This window comes from Tachyglossus aculeatus (assembly GCF_015852505.1).
Source record: "Tachyglossus aculeatus isolate mTacAcu1 chromosome 12 unlocalized genomic scaffold, mTacAcu1.pri SUPER_6_unloc_1, whole genome shotgun sequence".
Taxonomy (NCBI): domain Eukaryota; kingdom Metazoa; phylum Chordata; class Mammalia; order Monotremata; family Tachyglossidae; genus Tachyglossus; species Tachyglossus aculeatus.
This window is the reverse complement of record NW_024044828.1, coordinates 2,204,556-2,222,551: the sequence shown is the minus strand read 5'-3', so window position 1 is coordinate 2,222,551 and position 17,996 is coordinate 2,204,556. Positions and strand designations below refer to the sequence as shown.

Sequence of the window (17,996 nt, the reverse complement as noted above, 5' to 3'; positions counted from 1 at the left end):
CAATCCCTGGGGGCTCACAGTCTTAATCCCCATTTCACAGATGAGGTAACAGGCACAGAGAAGTGAAGTGACTTGCCCACAGTCACACAGCAGACAAACGGCAGAGCCGGAATTAAAACCCACGATCTTCTGACTCCAAGGCCCGTGAAGCCATGCTGCTTCAACTCCGTTATAGTCTACTCTCCCAAGCGCTTCGTACAGTACGCGGCACCTGGTAAGCACTCAATAAATAGCATTGATTGATTTCCCAGAAGGACCAGTTGTCCATTCTGACAGCCAGATGTCATTCCCTGGCTCCTTAAAGATGGGATCAGTAACCAGGATGCCCTTGAAAATTCCAAGGGTGGGCTTCAGGGAAAAGCTGATCGGGAAATGCTTTTTCTGGGTGGCTTGGGTTCTGAGTTCAAGCAAATCCCAACCATTATACACACACACACACACACACACACACTTGTGCTGAGGAGAAGCATATATACATAAATGTTCAAGGGACCTAAAGTGTAGATCAGATTTGGGGTAGCACTTAGTTGGGGAAGACCTATTGCAAGGAGGACTTTGAAGGGGGAGAGAGTTGAGGTATGGGGGATTTGGGGTGGGGGAATGACCAGAAGGGAGGAATGAGTTCCAGCCCTGGGGACAACGTGAGCAAGGTTTTATTTCTCTGGGCCTCAGTTACCTCATCTGTAAAATGGGGATTAAGCCTGGGAGCTCCTCGTGGGTCATGGACTGTGTCCAACCTAATTAGCTTAGAGCTTAGGATGTAGTAGCTGCCTGAATAATAATAGTAATAATGGCATTTATTAAGCGCTTACTATGTGCAAAGCACTGTTCTAAGCACTGGGGAGGTTACAAGGTGATCAGGTTGTCCCATGGGGGGCTCCCAGTCTTCATCCCCGTTTTACAGATGAGGTAACTGAGGCACAGAGAAGTGACTTGCCCGAAGTCACACAGCTGACAACTGGCGGAGCCGAGATTTGAAACCATGACCTCTGACTCCAAAGCCCGGGCTCTTTCCTTTGAGCCACGCTGCTAATAAATATCACATTTATTATGACCGCAGCACTTAGAACACTGCCTGGTACACAGTTAAGTGCTTAACAAATACCATTTAAAAAGAATAAATGAAAGGAAATAAGGTAGAGGGCTGGTTAAGAGCCCTGAAGTCAATGGGAAGGAGAATTTGCTTGACGAGGAAGAAGACAAGCAAACTTTGGAGGGCTCAGAGGACGGAAGATGTGTGCCGAGGGGCATTTCAGGAAGAGCACTGGGAAGCAGGCATGGAGAATGGACTGAAAGGAGGAGAATTTGGAAGAAGGGAGTCTATCCAGTAGTCCCTTCGTGATACGCTTAGGACTGCAGTCCTTGAGCTAGGCTAGTAAAGGTGGAGGGATTAAGACAGACCTGTGAGATGTTTTTGAGGAAATATGGCCAGGCACCAGTAACTGACTGGATGTAAGAGTAGAGTGGTAGGGAGACGGTGACGAGGAAACTCAGTGTGGCCTAGTGGATAGAGCACGGTCCAGGGATTCAGGGGGACCTGGGTTCTAACGCCGGCTCTGCCACTGGTCTGCTGTGTGACCTCGGGCAAGTTGCTTAACTTCTCTACGCCTCAGTCACCTCACCTGTAAAATGGGGACAGACTGTGAGTCCCACCTGGGACATGGACCCTATCCAAGCTAATTAGCTTGTACCTTCCCCAGCGCTTAGTACAGTGCCCGCCCCATAGTAATAGCTTAACAAATACCACACAAGCACACACACACACAAAAAGCTGTGGGCGTGGGCCACAGGAAAGATGGCGAGGCCAACTGTGATGAGGAAGCTGGGAGAGGGGGAGGGCTTAGGAGGGAAAATGAGAGTTCCCATTTTTGAAACAGCCACGTTTGCTTTTGTAGAAATGTAGAGGTTGAAAAGACACCAGAAAGGTTTTTTCTGTGATGCCAGTCCCTCAAACAGTCGGCGATCATTAGGGGTTAGAGGGGAATGGCAGAGAAGAACAAAACTGGAGAGTTACGAATAGGACAACGATCACAGTGTTTCATTTCCAAACAGTTGGGAAAGGGAAAAACCAAAAAGAAACTTTTCTGATACAACTTGCTTACTAGTACCTCACTGAGCTGTGCACCTTTTGGGAATGAATGTCTAGTTTGAGACAGACAAAGTTAATTTTTTTTTAATAGGAGTTGCCAAATGGAGACTTCCCAGAAGATAACTTCCACGGTCTGCTGGTTTCTTCCTGAGTTTCTGAACTCCCCAGACCCTTCTCCATATAAGCTTTGCCCTGGTCCCGGACTGCAATATCCCAGAAGGGCAATCAATAGTATTTATCAAGCAATTACTAAGTGCAAAGGACTGTATTAAGCGCATGGGAGAGTATGAATGAATTTGCAGACACATTCCCTGCCCATAATGAGCAAAGGCCATTATAGGCAGGACTTCACTCATTCAATCGTATTTACTGAGCGCTTACTGTGTGCATGCGAAGCAGTGCGGGTCCAGGGGATACAGCTCGGGCCTGGGGGTCAGAAGGACCTGGGTTCTAATCCCAGCTTTGCCATTTCTCCGCTGTGTGACCTTGGGCAAGTCCCTTCACTTCTCCGTACCTTGGTTGCCTCATGTGTAAAATGGAGATCAAGTCTGGGTCCAACCAGAATAGCTTGTATCTATGCCAGCATTTAGTAAAACCTGGCAAATAGTAAGCGCTTAACTACCATTAAAAAAAAAAGTATGTTCACAGTTCTGATCAGGTTACTTAACACAAATGTGTCTTCTTAAATAGCATTACACATTAACTGCCATGAGGAAATCACACTTTTTTGCTGCCTCGCCAACTTTGGAGTACCACAAACTATTCTGTGGGTGGTTTGCACCAAGAATTTAGTACGGTGCTCTTCCCAAAATACATGACAAACACACCATGTGCTCCAAAAAGGCTGAAGAGATTTCATTCAAGAACGGCAACAGTGTATGCCAACCAATATTTCAATATGCAACATCTTCCCCCGTTTCAACAGACTGTAAAGCATTGAGACCTAGTGGAAAGAGCCTCTTCCTCCCAGACTTGGATTCTAACCCTGGCTCTGCCACCAGCCTGCCGAGTGACCCTGGGCAAGTCATTTCACTTCTTTTGGGCTTCGGTTTCCTCTGTCGCCCTTCTAGACGGTAAGCTCCTTGTGACAGGGGAGTGTGTCTACCAACTCTTGCACTGTCCTCTCCCGAGGGCTTACTACAATGCTCTCTTCACACAGTAAGGGCTCAATAAATACCACTGACTGAATAATCTGTGAAATGAGGGGGTTCGATACCTGTTCGCGCCCCCCCCCCCCGAGACTATACCTGTCCTGATCAGCTCAAATCTGCCCCGTTGCTTAGTACAGTGCTCAACACATACTGTTTAACAAATATTATTATTATTAGCGACCCTGAACTTATTAATGTATTTTTTTTTGACGGAAAGAATAGCTTACTTTTCATATTCTGTTTCACACGCACGGCGGCTGGCTCTAACTAGTTGTGGGCACGTAGCCAATTCTCAACACGCAAGGGGAGACTGACTGTCCAATATTACTGATCCAGGTCTTTGAATTCCTCTCCTCCCTTCAGCTTTCTACCCGGCGGGCGTTTCCCTGACTCGTTGCACTTGAACCTGAAAGAAGTAACTCAGATCATCATCATCATCAATCGTATTTATTGAGCGCTTACTATGTGCAGAGCACTGTACTAAGCGCTTGGGAAGTACAAATTGGCAACATAGAGAGACAGTCCCTACCCAACAGTGGGCTCACAGTCTAAAAGGGGGAGACAGAGAACAAAACCAAACATACTAACAAAATAAAATAGAATAGATATGTACAAATAAATTAAATAAATAGAGTAAAAAAATATGTACAAACATATATACATATATACAGGTGCTGTGGGGAAGGGAGGGAAGATGGGGGGATGGAGAGGGGGATGAGGGGGAGAGGAAGGAAGGGGCTTCTCAGCAACTCGAGCTAATGCGGGGATTGGGGAGAGAAGAGAGATTTAACGTACGAGCTAAAAGAAATACAGGGTTCGGGGCCGATTAGTGGATCTCAACTCCCGGCCCATCGGACGGAGCAGAAGCCGTGGGCACCCCGGCTGCCTTAATTCACACAGGGTGAACGTGGATGCCCTTGAATCCTTCTTCTACAGCCATGAAAGGAGCGGTGGTGTGTTGTTTTCCTCAGATTCTCTGGGTGTGGGCCTTGGGGCCCAATTGGGAAAGGCCTCCTGGCTCCGGAGATCCCTACGCCAGCAGGGACTGAAGTTCCCCTTCCCGCCCACTTCGGAAGCCGTTGGCCCGCTTCTCGCTGGGCAGAGGCCAGGTCGCCAGGGAATCTGGCCAGGAGTGGAGGAGCGGCGGTTCGGGTGAGCGAGCCACTGAGGCTACAAGCTAGTAGCCGGAGAAGCAGCGTGGCTCGGTGGAAAGAGCCCGGGCTTTGGAGTCAGGGGTCAGGGGTTCAAATCCCAGCTCCACCAGTTCTCCGCTGTGTGACTTTGGGCCAGTCACTTCACTGGGCCTCAGTTACTTCATCTGTCAAATGGGGATTAAGACTGTGAGCCCCCCGTGGGACAGCCTGATCACCTTGCAACCTCTCCAGTGCTTTGCACATAGTAAGCGCTTAGTAAATGCCATCATTATTTTTATTATTATTAACTCCATCTCCGGCTTTCCCCATGGGGTGGCTGGTTGCCCCCCTCCTGGCATTCCCTGCTCAGACCACTGCTGCTCCGCTTCACGCTAAGGCCAGGAGGTTGGGACTAGTCAGGAGAAGGGGTGGCTGAGAAAACGGCGGGGAGGGCCACGGCTCAGTGGAAAGAGCAAGGGCTGGGAAGCCAGAGGTCGTGGGTTCTAATCCCGGCTCCGCCACTTGTCAGCTGTGTGACCCTGGGCAAGCCACTTAACTTCTCTGGGCCTCAGTTCCCTCATCTGTAAAATGGGGATGAAGACTCTGAGCCCCACATGGGATAACCTGATTATCTTGTATCTACCCCAGTGCTTAAAACAGTGCTTGGCACATAGTAAGTGCTTAACAAATGCCAATATTATTATTATTATTATTATCTCTCACTGGCTGCCGCTTCCTAACTCTGAACCAAGCTCGGAGCATTCCACCAGACAATCAACACGGGTCTGAGTGTCAGAAGGTCATGGATCTAATCACGGCTCTGCCACTGGCCTGCTGTGTGACTCTGGGCAAGTTGCTTCACGTCTCTGGGCCTCGGTTACCTCATCTGAAAAATGGGGATTGAGGCTGGGAGCCCCAAGTGGGACGGACTGTGTCCACCCCGATTCACTTGTAACCACCCCAGAGTTCAGTACAGCGCCTGGCACATAGTAAACGCTTAATAATAATCATAATAATAATGGCATTTATTAAGCACTTACTACGTGCAAAGCACTGTTCTAAGCGCTGACAAATACCACAGTTATTACTAACGGGGCTAAGTTGTTTCCAGAACGATTCCAGTTGGACTTTGTGTCAACTGAAACTTCGTGTTGTTCCCTGTTGCAAATAAATGAAACACAACTACGTGACAGCAATGTAGAAAATTTTACGATCACACTATATGCATTTGTCTTTAGGTAGCTAGTTTTAAACGTTCTGTATTTGGTTTCCCTCTACTTACGGATGCTTAATGAGTGGGAAGCCGGGAAAACAAAGGAAAGGCTCTTCAGCGGGGCGCTTTTCTGAAAGCCCTGAGCCAGAGAGCCAAAGGCTCGGACTAGTTCCGTGGGTCACGGAACTGATCTGCCATTTTTGCAGGGTTGGGTTTGGGAATCTGATCTGGAGGCTGGCACTTTATCCCCCAAACAACATGTAACCATGCATCCCTTTACAAAAGGAGTAGAACAGAACACGGCAGTGCTCTGCACATAGCAGTCAATAAACACCACCGACTGAACACAGAGGACAACTAAGTTGCCCAAAGTAAGAAAGCAAATAAGGAAGGTTCAGCTTTATTCTTGTGAAGTCTTGCTTTAAGTCTCGGGCTTGGAACTGGGGCTGGGGAGGTGACTCAGTTAATCCTTTTGCTAGCTGGCAGCTTCTGCTTTTCCAAAAAAAGCCACTTATCTGCTGTGTGACTCTGGGCAGGCCACTTCACTCCTCTGGGCCTCGGATACCTCACCTGTAAAACGGGGATTAAGACCGGGAGTTCCGTGTGGGACACGGACTGTGGTCCAATCTGACTAGAGTTTATCTACCCCAGCACTCGGTGAAGTGCCTGGCACGTAGAAAGCATTTAAATACCATTAAAAAAATTGGAAAAGATTTGGTTCCTTTCCTAAAGGACCTTATGATATAACAGGAGTAGAAGAGGCAAACAGAAATACATGAACATTCTTTCAGAAGTGTGTCAGGGGTGTGAAGCTTAAAGGAGTTAGAGGGGTGTCCAATTTAGAGCTGGACATAAATACTGGCACAGCCAGAGTGGATGGCAAGAATAGGAGAGGAAGCTGGCTCTAGGACAGCATCGGACAGGATGAAGTGCTCAGAAAAAGTGCTCAATAATTACCACTGTTGAGTATTTTAAAGCACCCAATCACTCTGCCCCTCCTACCTTATCTCACCGCTCTCCCACTACATCCCAGCCTGTGCACAATGCTCCTCTAATGCTAACTTTCTCGCTCTACCTCGATCTCATCTATCTCATCATCGACTGCTTGTTCACGTCCTGCCTCTGGCATGGATCGCCGTACTTGAAAGACGATCACACTCCCCACCTTCAAAGCCTTATTGAAGGTACATCTCCTCCAAGAGGCCTTCCCTAAGCCCTCATTTTTCCTCTTCTCATGCTCCCTTCTGCATCGCCCTTGGATTTGCTCCCTTTATCCACCCTTCCCTCAGCCCCACAGCATTTACCTACATATCCACAAAGTATTTACTTATATTAATGTCTGTCTCCCTCTCTAGACTGTAAGCTCGTTGCAGGCAGGGAAAGTGTCTACCACCCCTGTTATACTGTACTCTCCCAAGTGCTTAGTACTGTACTCCAGAAAGTAAGTGTTCAATAAATACAACTGATTGGTGTATGGTGGAGATGGGGGGAGGTAAAGGAGGGCCAGAGAATGGGCTCTCCTTCCATTGGGACACAAGAGTTCACTTGGCACCCAAACTAGCTTCCCAGGAGGGTTCGTACACCACCCATTCATTCAATCGTATTTATTGAGTGCTTACTGTGTGCACAGCACTGTACTAAGCGCTTGGGAAGTACAAGTCGGCAACTTATAGAGACAGACCCTACCCACCAATGGCCTCACAGTCTAGAAGGGGGAAACAGACAACGAATCAAGACATGTAGAAAGGTGTCAAAATCGTCAGAACAAATAGAATAAAAGCTATATGCACATCAATGAAATAATAAACAGAATAGTAAATATGTACAAGTAAAATAGAGTAATAAATCTGTACAAATATATACAAGTGCTATAGGGAGGTAGGGCAGCATGGCCTAGTGGATACAGCCACTGGCCTGAGAGTTAGAAGGATTTCTCTGCTTCGTGATCTTGGGTAAATCACTTCACTTTTCTAGGCCCCAGTTCCCTCATCTGTAAAATGGGGATTCTATCGTGAGCCCCTTGTGGGACAGGGGCTGCCTCACTAGGTTGCAACTACCCCAGTGCTTAGAACAAATGTATAGCACATAAAAAGCTCTCCACAAATACCATTTTAAAAAGCCATTTCTACACAATTGGAGATCTGGGGTCAGTCAATCTATCAATGGTATTTATTGAGCACTTACTATTTGCAGAGCACTGTACTAAGCACTCGGGAGAGGACAATCCGACAGAATTAGCAGATACATTCCCTGCCCAGGACTCACACTGGCCTCTTGGCTGCTGTCAACACTTGCAGGGGCAAAACCTTACTTCCTAACATTTACGACGCTGGCGAGGCTGAGGAGGTTTGGAACCCATGACTGCCTCGCCAGATTCATCATAATCTGTTATTAAGTCTCTTTCTTGGCTCTACTTCTGGCTCTGCCGCCTGACAGCTGCGTGACCTTGGCCGAGTCACTTCACCCAGCCCGCACACTTTGTTCCTCTAATGCTAACCTTCTCACTGTACCTTGATCTTGTCTATCTCACTGCCAACCTCTTGCCCACATCCCATCTCTGGCCAGGAACACCCTCCCTCCTCATATCAGACAGATACTCGCTCTCCCCCACTTCAAAGCCTTACTGAAGGCACATCTCCTCCATGAAGCCTTCCCTGACTAAGCCCTCCTCTCCTCCCACTCCCTTCTGTGCCGCTTACTTGCTCCTTCATTCAACCAATCAATCAATCAATCGTATTTATTGAGCACTTACTGTGTGCAGAGCACTGTACTAAGCGCTTGGGAAGTACAAGTTGGCAACATACAGAGACAGTCCCTACATTCATCCTCCCTCCCACCCCCACAGCACATGTATAAATCTGTAATTTATTTATCTATTTATTTTTAACTAATATCTGTCTCCCACTCTAGATTGCGAGCTCATTGTGGGCAGGAATGTGTCTGCTTGTTGTTATATTGTACCCTTCCAAGCACTTAGTACACTGATTTGCACACAGTAAACACTCAATAAATATGATTGAAAGAATGAATGAACTTCCCTGGGCCTCAGACAGCTCATCTGTAAAATGGGGATTGAGACTGTAAGCCCCACTTGGTATAGGGATTATGTCCAACCCAATTTGCTTATATCCACCCCAGCACTTAGAACAGGGCCTGGCACGTAGTAAGTGCTTAAATACCATTATTATTATTATTTCCCCACCTGGATGGTGAGCCCTTGGTGGGGATGATGTCTTCTCTGATTACCCTGTCACCACCTCAGCATAAAGTTTATGGCATTTATTGGCCAAGCAGTATGCTAACAGGGGACAGAGTCAGGAGGAAGGGAGGATACCGTGGCTTGGAGGTGCATCAGAGGTAGGAATGGCTAGGAGGGAAGGGGCTCATCTGGTTTACTTGGGTTCTAACCTGACAGGAATGCGTGACAACTGGAATCGCGGTAGGCTTTTTCGAGGGGAGTGATTTGATCCGATTAACACTTGAGGAAGACGATTCCTGCTACTGGGTTTAAGACACACTCGAGTGGGGAGGGGCTGGAGAGAGGGAGACCTGCACGAAGCCAGCTACAGTACTGGGAGAAGTGACCTAGGGCTGTGACTGAAAGGGTGGAAAGGGGCAGATTCCTAAATTCTGCAAGATTTGGGATGGGGCTGGTCGTGGGCAGTCAATGTGACCGAGGAATCAAAGGTGATTCCAAGCTGATGAACCTGCGGGTTGGAAGATGAGGGTTCAGGGGGGAAAATGAGCTCAGATGCCTGGGTTCTAATCCCAGCTCGGCTACCTGCCCGCTGTGGGACCCAGGACAAGCTCCTCACCTTCTCTGTGCCCCGGTTTCCTCATCTGTTAAATAGGGATTCAAGTAAGTTCGTTGGGGCAGGGAATGTGTCCGTTCATTGTTCTATTACACTCTCCCAAATGCTTTGTACAGTGCTCTGAACACAGTCAGCGCTCAATAAATATAAGTGAATGAATCGTTCCCCCGATCTCCCTCTCCCTAGAACGAGCCCCACGTGGGGCAGGGAGACTGTGTCCTTGAATCTAATTATCCCGTATCCACCGCGCCACTTGGCACAGTGCTTGGCGAAGAGTAAGTGCTTAGCAAATATCACAGTTCATTATGAGATTCTGATTCGCTATATTTGAGCAAGTCTAACCGAAATATCCTGACAACAGGAAGGCAGGCGAACTGGAGACAAAAAGTCAGGGCTGGAGACATAGATCTGGCAATTCCCAACCCCTTCTCCCTCTAATTAGTTCACAGCTTTGCGATTTAATAAGCAGTTCGTAAATGTTGCATGTTTATTTAGCAGCTATAAATTTAAATGATTTATAATTCATTTGTCATCCTTCTGTTTCCCTGGGAGTGTTTACCAGATGGCAATGGACCCCGGTTTTCTGGCATTTGGTTCAGCCAGTTCCTAAATGTTTTCAGCCTCTGAACAGTAACAGACTCAGTTTTTGATGGATAAATTGAAGTTTTTGTTACTAGATGATCTTTATACTGTTTAAAGGGGGGGAAAAAAACACAAAACAACAACAAAAAAACCCACCCAAGAACCATCCCGACTCCACCACATGTCTGCTGTGTGACCTTGGGCAAGTCACTTAACTTCTCTGCGCCTCAGTTACCTCATCTGTAAAATGGGGATTAAGACTGTGAGCCCCACGTGGGACAACTTGATCACCTTGTATCCCCCCAGCGCTTAGAATAGTGCTCTGCACATAGTAAGCGCTTAATAAATGCCATCATTATTATTATTATTATTATTATTATTATCTCACCAGCAGGCTGAAAGGGGTGTCCTTCAGTAGGGGGGGAAGGGAAGGCTCGAAAAGTGTAATCCAGTCTTGAGGAGAGTCATTTGCAAATTTGCGTCCAGCAACAAGCTCAAACTTCAACGTCAATTCCCCTTTCCCTTAATGGATTTAGTAAATTATGCACTGTCAACGTGACAGATTTTATTAAGTATAACATATTAATGTTTATTATATTATACTTCTGATAAAGCATGGATCTGAGAATCAGAGGACCTGGGTGCTAATGTGATCTTGGGCAAGTCACTTCACTGGGCCTCACTGCCTCATCTGTAAAATGGGGATTAAGACTGGGAGCCCCATGTGGGGGACAGTCTGTGTCTGACCTCGTTAGCTTGTATCTACCCCAGTACTTTGTACAATGCCTGGCATATAGGGTTGTTGGGTAGGGATTGTCTCTGTCGCCAAATTGTACTTTCCAAGCGCTTAGTACAGTGCTCTGCACACAGTAAGCGCTCAATAAATACGACTGAATGAATGAAGCACTTAATAAATAGCATTAAAAAAAAGAAAGGTATTTATTTAGTGGAACCTGAGCCAAATCTACTAAAAACGGTGGAAACGGTGGGGGCATATACCGGGTCACAGTCTGAAGACACTGTACCTAAAATCACCCTATCCCCCTTTTCCTTCTTCTTCTGATCTGAAATTTTATTTTAGTGCCCCCTCCCCTGCTAGACTGAAAGCTCTTTGGAGGCAGGGATGGGATGACTTTGGGCACGTCTCTTCACTTCTCTGTGCCTCAGTTACCTCATCTGTAAAATGGGGATCAAGACTGTGAGCTCCAAGTGGGACAACCTAATAACCTTGTATCTATCCCAGCGTTTAGAACAGTGCTTGGCACGTAGTAAGCACTTAACAAGTACCAACATTATTATTATTATCAAGGAAATGCTACTACTTCTGTTCTTTTCTCAAGCGCTTCATACAGTGCTGCTACTACTACTACTACTAAGTTCTTTTCTCAAGAACTTTATACAGTATCCTGCAATACCAACACTATTATTATTATTATTATTATTATCAAGGAAATACTACTACTACTGTTCTTTTCTCAAGCGCTTCATACAGTGTTGCTACTACTACTGTTCTTTTCTCAAGAACTTTATACAGTGTCCTGCAATACCAACATTATTATTATTATTATCAAGGAAATGCTACTACTACTGTTCTTTTCTCAAGCGTTTCATACAGTGTTGCTACTACTACTGTTCTTTTCTCAAGAACTTTATACAGTGTCCTGCAATACCAACATTATTATTATTATCAAGGAAATGCTACTACTTCTGTTCTTTTCTCAAGCGCTTCATACAGTGCTGCTACTACTACTACTAAGTTCTTTTCTCAAGAACTTTATACAGTGTCCTGCAATACCAACATTATTATTATTATCATCATCATCAAGGTAATGCTACTACTACTGTTCTTTTCTCAAGCGCTTCATAGTGTTGCTACTACTACTGTTCTTTTCTCAAGAACTTTATACAGTGTCCTGCAATACCAACATTATTATTATTATCAAGGAAATACTACTACTACTGTTCTTTTCTCAAGCGTTTCATACAGTGTTGCAACTACTACTGCTCTTTTCTCAAGAACTTTATACAGTGTCCAGCAATACCAACATTATTATTATTATCAAGGAAATGCTACTACTTCTGTTCTTTTCTCAAGCGCTTCATACAGTGTTGCTACTACTACTGTTCTTTCCTCAAGCGCTTCATACAGTGTCCTGCACAGAGTAGGCAATCGATATCACTGATGAAGATGTGTGTTTGCCTACCTTAAGTGCCTGGATTCTGGATAGATTCTAACTTATCTCTGAATACTGTGATATTAATTATAACTTGTCGGGAGACCAGTCATGGGACATCTGACAGCTCACCACTATCCGGAAAATAGGCAGTAAATGTGATTTTAAGAGGAAAAGTCCTCCATAAATCTAGAGAGGCTACTCCCAGCACTGCTTGGGAGTCAAAGGCCCTGGGTTCTAATCACAGCTGTACCACTTGCCTGTTCATTCATTCATTCAATTGTATTTATTGAGCGCTTACTGTGTGCAGAGCACTGTACTAAGCGCTTGGGAAGTACAAGCTGGCAACATATAGAGGCGGTCCCTACCCAACAGAGGGCTCACAGTCTAGAAGGGGGCGATGGACAACAAAACAAAACATATTAAAATAAAATAAATGGAATAGTAAATATGTACATGTAAAATAGAGTAATAAATATTTACGAACATATATATAGGTGCTGTGGGGAGGGAAGGAGGGGGCTCAGTCTTGGAAGGCCTCCTGGAGGAGGTGAGCTCTCAGTAGGGCTTTGAAGGGAGGAAGAGATGAACTTGGGCAAGACGTATGTCTACGTGTTTTGTTGTCTGTCTCCCCCTTCTAGACTGTGAGTCCATTGTTGGGTAGGGACCATCTCTATACGTTGCTGACTTGTACTTCCAAGCGCTTAGCACAGTGCACTGCACACAGTAAGCGCTCAATAAATACAACTGAATGAATGAATTTAACTTTTCTGGGTCTGTTTCCTTATCTGTAAAACAGGGAGCAAATAAATATCTTCTCCCCCGGCCCACGTGGGTTAGGAGCCGAAAGAGGGACTGTGTCTAACCCATCTTGCATCCACCCCAGTGCCTAATACAGTGCTTTGCACATACTAAACGCTAAACAATCAATCAACCGTATTTATTGAGCGCTTACTGTGTGCAGCGCACTGTACTAAGCGCTTGGGAAGTACAAGTTGGCAACATATAGAGACAGTCCCTACCCAACGGTGGGCTCACAGTCTAAAACAAACAAATGCCACGATCATTACTACTTAAGCCATCCCAAGTTCTAGGAAAAAGACAAAACTCCGGGTCATCAGCATGGTGCTCTATAAAGCTATATATCTTGGTGGCTATATTAAAGGCAATGCCAAAGGGTTCCAGAAGTCTCTTGAAACACACCAAACTGGTTCACAGGGTTTCCATGGGTTCCACAAACCCGTGGGTTCCACCCACTTGCACGGACACGGCCAAGTCACACCACTGAAGAGACATTAATACGGCCGCACGAATGCTTTTTACTGGAAATAACCACCGGCAGCTTTTTTGAACACTCCTCTTAGGATTACAGGCTCCGAGACGCTGGAAGTAACCGGACTGGTCTCCGAATGACAACCGGACCGAACCTAGTCACGCTAAGGGAAATGTGAAAAAGCAACAGCCCAAACGAAGAGAAAAAGCTGACTTGTTAAGATTTTTAGGCTCCGTAGTGGACTGCTGTGGGCTCCGGATTGGGTCTCTGATCGGACATTACTACTACCCATGAAGCACATCCCGGCTCGTCGGAAGAAAAAGGGGTGCAGTTTGTCCCAATGCGGTAAAATTTAGAAGTTACTCTGGCCCTTTACTATACTCTATCCCCACAAAAGGGCCACTTGTCTGCTGTGTGACCCTAATCAAGTCACTTCACTGGGCCTCAGTTCCCTCATCTGTAAAATGGACATGAAGAGTGTGAGCTCCATGTGGGACAGGGACTGTGTCCAACCGGATTGACTTGTATCTACCCCACCGCTTGGAACAGTGCTTGGTAATGTATTTATTTATAGTAATATCAATGTCCCCCTGTAGACTGTAAGTCCACTGTAAGGAGGGAATGTGATGTTATACTGTACTCTCCCAACCGCTTAGTACAGCACCATGTACAAAGTAAGCGTTCAATAAATACGATTAATAATAAGTAACAACTATTATTACTCCCTCCCCTGTAGTCACTTCACTGGGCCTCAGTTCCCTCATCTGTAAAATGGGGATTAAGAGTGTGAGCCCCATGTGGGACAGTCACTGTGTCCAACCCGACTGACTTGTATCTTCCCCCAGCAGTTAGAACAGTGCTTGGCATATAATAAGCGCTTAATAAGTACCATGATTATTATTAGAGAGGCAGCGTGGCTCAGTGGAAAGAGCATGGGCTTGGGAGTCAGAGGTCATGGGTTCTAATCCCGACTCCACCACTTGTCACCTGTGTGACTCTGGGCAAGTCACTACACGTCTCTGGGCCTCAGTTACCTCATCTGGAAAATGGGGACTATGACTGCGAGCCCCATGTGGGACGACCTGATTACCTTGTATCCCCCCAGTGCTTAGAACAGTGCTTGGCACAAAGTAAGCGCTTAACAAATGCCATTATTATTATTATTATTACTCCCTCCCCTATAGTTCCTTCACTGGGCCTCAGTTCCCTCATCTGTAAAATGGGGATAAGCAGGGTGAGTCCCCTGCAGAACAAATCCCGGGTCCAACCCGACTAACTTGTATCTTCCCCTGATGCTCAAAAAAGTGCTTGGCCCATAGTAAGTACTTAACGAGTACCATAATTATTATTATCCCTCCCTCCCCTACAGTCACTTCACTGGGCCTCAGTTCTCTCACCTGTAAAATGGGGATAAAGGGTGGGAGTCCCCTGTGGCCCAACCTGATTAACTTGTTTCTATCAAGGGGCTCAGTACATAGTAAGTTCTTATCTGTGGCTCAGTGGAAAGAGCCCGGGCTTGGGAGTCAGAGGCCGTGGGTTCTAATCCCGGCTCTGCCACTTGTCTGCTGTGTGACTTTGGGCAAGTCACTTAGCTTCTCTGGGCCTCAGTTCCCTCATCTGTAAAATGGGGATTCAGAATGCGAGCCCCACGTGGGACAACCTGATGACTTTGTATCCACCCAAGCGCTTAGAACAGTGTTTGGCACATAGTAAGCGCTTACCAAATACCATCATCATCATCAATGCCGCGAAGAAACCAAAAAAGTCGGCCGGGGGGCGGTGGTAGTTTGGCCCTGCCTTGGCGAGGGCTCCCAAACTGGTTTCGGGAAGGGGGAAATTGAGAAGAAATGGAAAGTGAAACCCTGTGGGAGGTTGAGGGTTGTTTCATTCATTCAATCGTATTTATTGAGCGCTTGCTGTGTGCAGAACACTGTACTAAGCGCTTGGGGAGTACAAATCGGCAACCGGCTCCGCCACTTGTCACCTGAGTCTGGGCAAGTCACTTCACTTCTCTGGGCTTCAGTTCCCTCATCTGGAAAATGGGGATGAAGACTGGGAGTGCCCCTTGGGACAACCTGATCACCTTTTAACCTCCCCAGCGCTTAGAACAGTGCTTGGCACATAGAGAAGCAGTGAGGCTCAGTGGAAAGAGCCCGGGCTTTGGAGTCAGAGGGCATGGGTTCAAATCCTGGCTCCAACAATTGTCAGCTGGGTGACTCTGGGCAAGTCACTTTGCTTCTCTGGGCCTCAGTTCTCTCATCTGTAAAATGGGGATGAAGACTGGGAGCCCCCCCCGTGGGACAACCTGATCACCTTCTAACCTCCCCAGCGCTTATAACAGGGCTTGGCAGATAAACAGGGTGGCCCAGTGAAAAGAGCCCGGGCTTTGGAGTCAGAAGACATGGGTTCAAATCCCGACTCCACCAATTGTCAGCTGGGTGACTCTGGGCAAGTCACTTCGCTTCTCTGGACCTCAGTTACCTCATCTGGAAAATGGGGATGAAGACTGGGAGCGCCCCGTGAGACAACCTGATCAAAATACCATCATCATCACCTTGTAACCACCCCAGCGCTTAGAACAGGGCTTGGCACACAGAGAAGCAGCGTGGCTCAGTGGAAAGAGCCCGGGCTTTGGAGTCAGAGGGCATGGGTTCAAATCCCGTCTCTGCCCACTGTCAGCTGGGTGACTCTGGGCAAGTCACTTCCCTTCTCTGGGCCTCGGTTACCTCATCTGTAAAATGGGGATTAATGTGGGCCCCCCGTGGGGACAACCTGATCACCTTGTAACCCCCCCCCCGCGCTTAGAACGGGGCTTAGCACATAGAGAAGCAGCGTGGCTCAGTAGAAAGAGCCTGGGCTTTGGAGTCAGAGGACGTGGGTTCAAATCCCGACTCCGCCAATTGTCAGCTGGGTGACTCTGGGCAAGTCACTTCCCTTCTCTGGGCCTCGGTTACCTCATCTGTAAAATGGGGATTAATGTGGGCCCCCCGTGGGGCCAACCTGATCACCTTGTAACCCCCCCACCCCCGAGAACGGTGCTTGGCACATAGTAAGCGCTTAATAAACGCCACCATCATTATGATTATCATCATCAAGAGACGGCCCCGACCCCACAACGGGCTCTGTCAGGCCAGGGTTGCCTCCAGCCGCGGAGGGTGTCGGGTAAGGTCAAGGGGGGCCATCCTGAGGATGGGGGAGGGGAAGTGTCCGGCCTTGGGGTGACTGGCAGGGCTGGACTGACCAATCAATCAATCAATTGTATTTATTGAGCGCTTACTGTGTGCAGAGCACTGTACTAAGCGCTTGACCAAGGCCTAACTGACCCCCCTCAATTAGAAGTAGGCTGAGGGCAGGCTCGCGCGCCATGAGGGCCAGGCCGCGCGCGCGCGCGCAGTCCGCCCCCCTCAGGCGCGCACGCGCACGCTCCCCCTCAGCCTGCGCGCGCGCCCCCCCCCCGTCCACGAGCCCCCCCCCCCCCGGACCTTGTACGAATCGGTCGCCAGGAGGATGTTGAACTCGGCTTCGGCCGCGCAGTCCATGGCGAGGGGCTGCGAGAAGCGACAGAAATGGGCTTCGCCGCGCTCCGTCGCTTAAATCACCTCCCCCCGCCTCGCGGAGGGGAGGGGGCTCCGGCTCGGGGCCGGTGACGTCAGGCGGGGGAAAGGGGGCGGGGCCGCTCGAGCACGCGCGCACACGCGCGCGCGCGCCAGGGACCGCCCGAGGCACGAGCGCTCGACGGGGGCGAGCCGCCGTGCCGCACGTGACTGGCCCCAGGGGGCGCCAGCCCGCGCCTGCGCACTGCGGGGGCGACGCTCCCCGCCTCAGGCCCGCGGGCTGGGCGAGGCCCTCCCTACCCTCAGGCGATCAATCAATCGATAAGGGAGGGGGCTGAGGGGCGTTCATTCATTCATTCAATCATTTACTGAGCAATTACTGTGTGCAGAACACTGTACTAAGCGCTTGGGAAGGACAACTTGGCATCAAAGAGGGACAGTGCTCTCCCTACCCTCAGGCGATCAATCAATCGATAAGGGAGGGGGCTGAGGAGCATTCATTCATTCATTCGCACTGTACTAAGCGCTTGGGAAGGACAACTCGGCCTCAAAGAGAGACAGTGCTCTCCATAAACTCAGGCGATCAATCAATCGATGAGGGAAGGGCCTGAGGAGCATTCATTCATTCATTCAATCGTCTTTATTGAGCAATTACTGTGTGCAGAACACTGTACTAAGCGCTTGGGTAGGACAATTCAGCATCAAAGAGAGACAGTGCTCTCCCTGCCCTCAGGCGATCAATCAATCGATGAGGGAGGGGGCTGAGGAGCATTCATTCATTCATTCGCACTGTACTAAGCGCTTGGGAAGGACAACTCGACCTCAAAGAGAGACAGTGCTCTCCCTACCCTCAGGCGATCAATCAATCGATGAGGGAGGGGGCTGAGATTCATTCATTCATTCACACTGTACTAAGCGCTTGGGAAGGACAACTCGACATCAGAGACAGTGCTCTCCCTACCCTCAGGCGATCAATCAATCGATGAGGGAGGGGGATGAGAGGCATTCATTCATT

The 17,996-nt window shown here is 48.0% G+C and overlaps 1 protein-coding gene across 1 annotated transcript in view; it reads right to left on the bottom strand.

Moving 5' to 3' along the window:
• Nucleotides 1-17,008, bottom strand: part of NAMPT (nicotinamide phosphoribosyltransferase) — a 63,708-nt gene extending 46,700 nt beyond the window's left edge. Inside the window, exon 1 of the mRNA XM_038741214.1 lies at nucleotides 16,910-17,008. Coding sequence (XP_038597142.1) covers nucleotides 16,910-16,966 — 57 coding nt within the window. The 5' untranslated portion in view covers nucleotides 16,967-17,008. The remainder of the gene's footprint in view (nucleotides 1-16,909) is intronic.
• Between the last annotated feature and the right edge of the window lie 988 nt (nucleotides 17,009-17,996).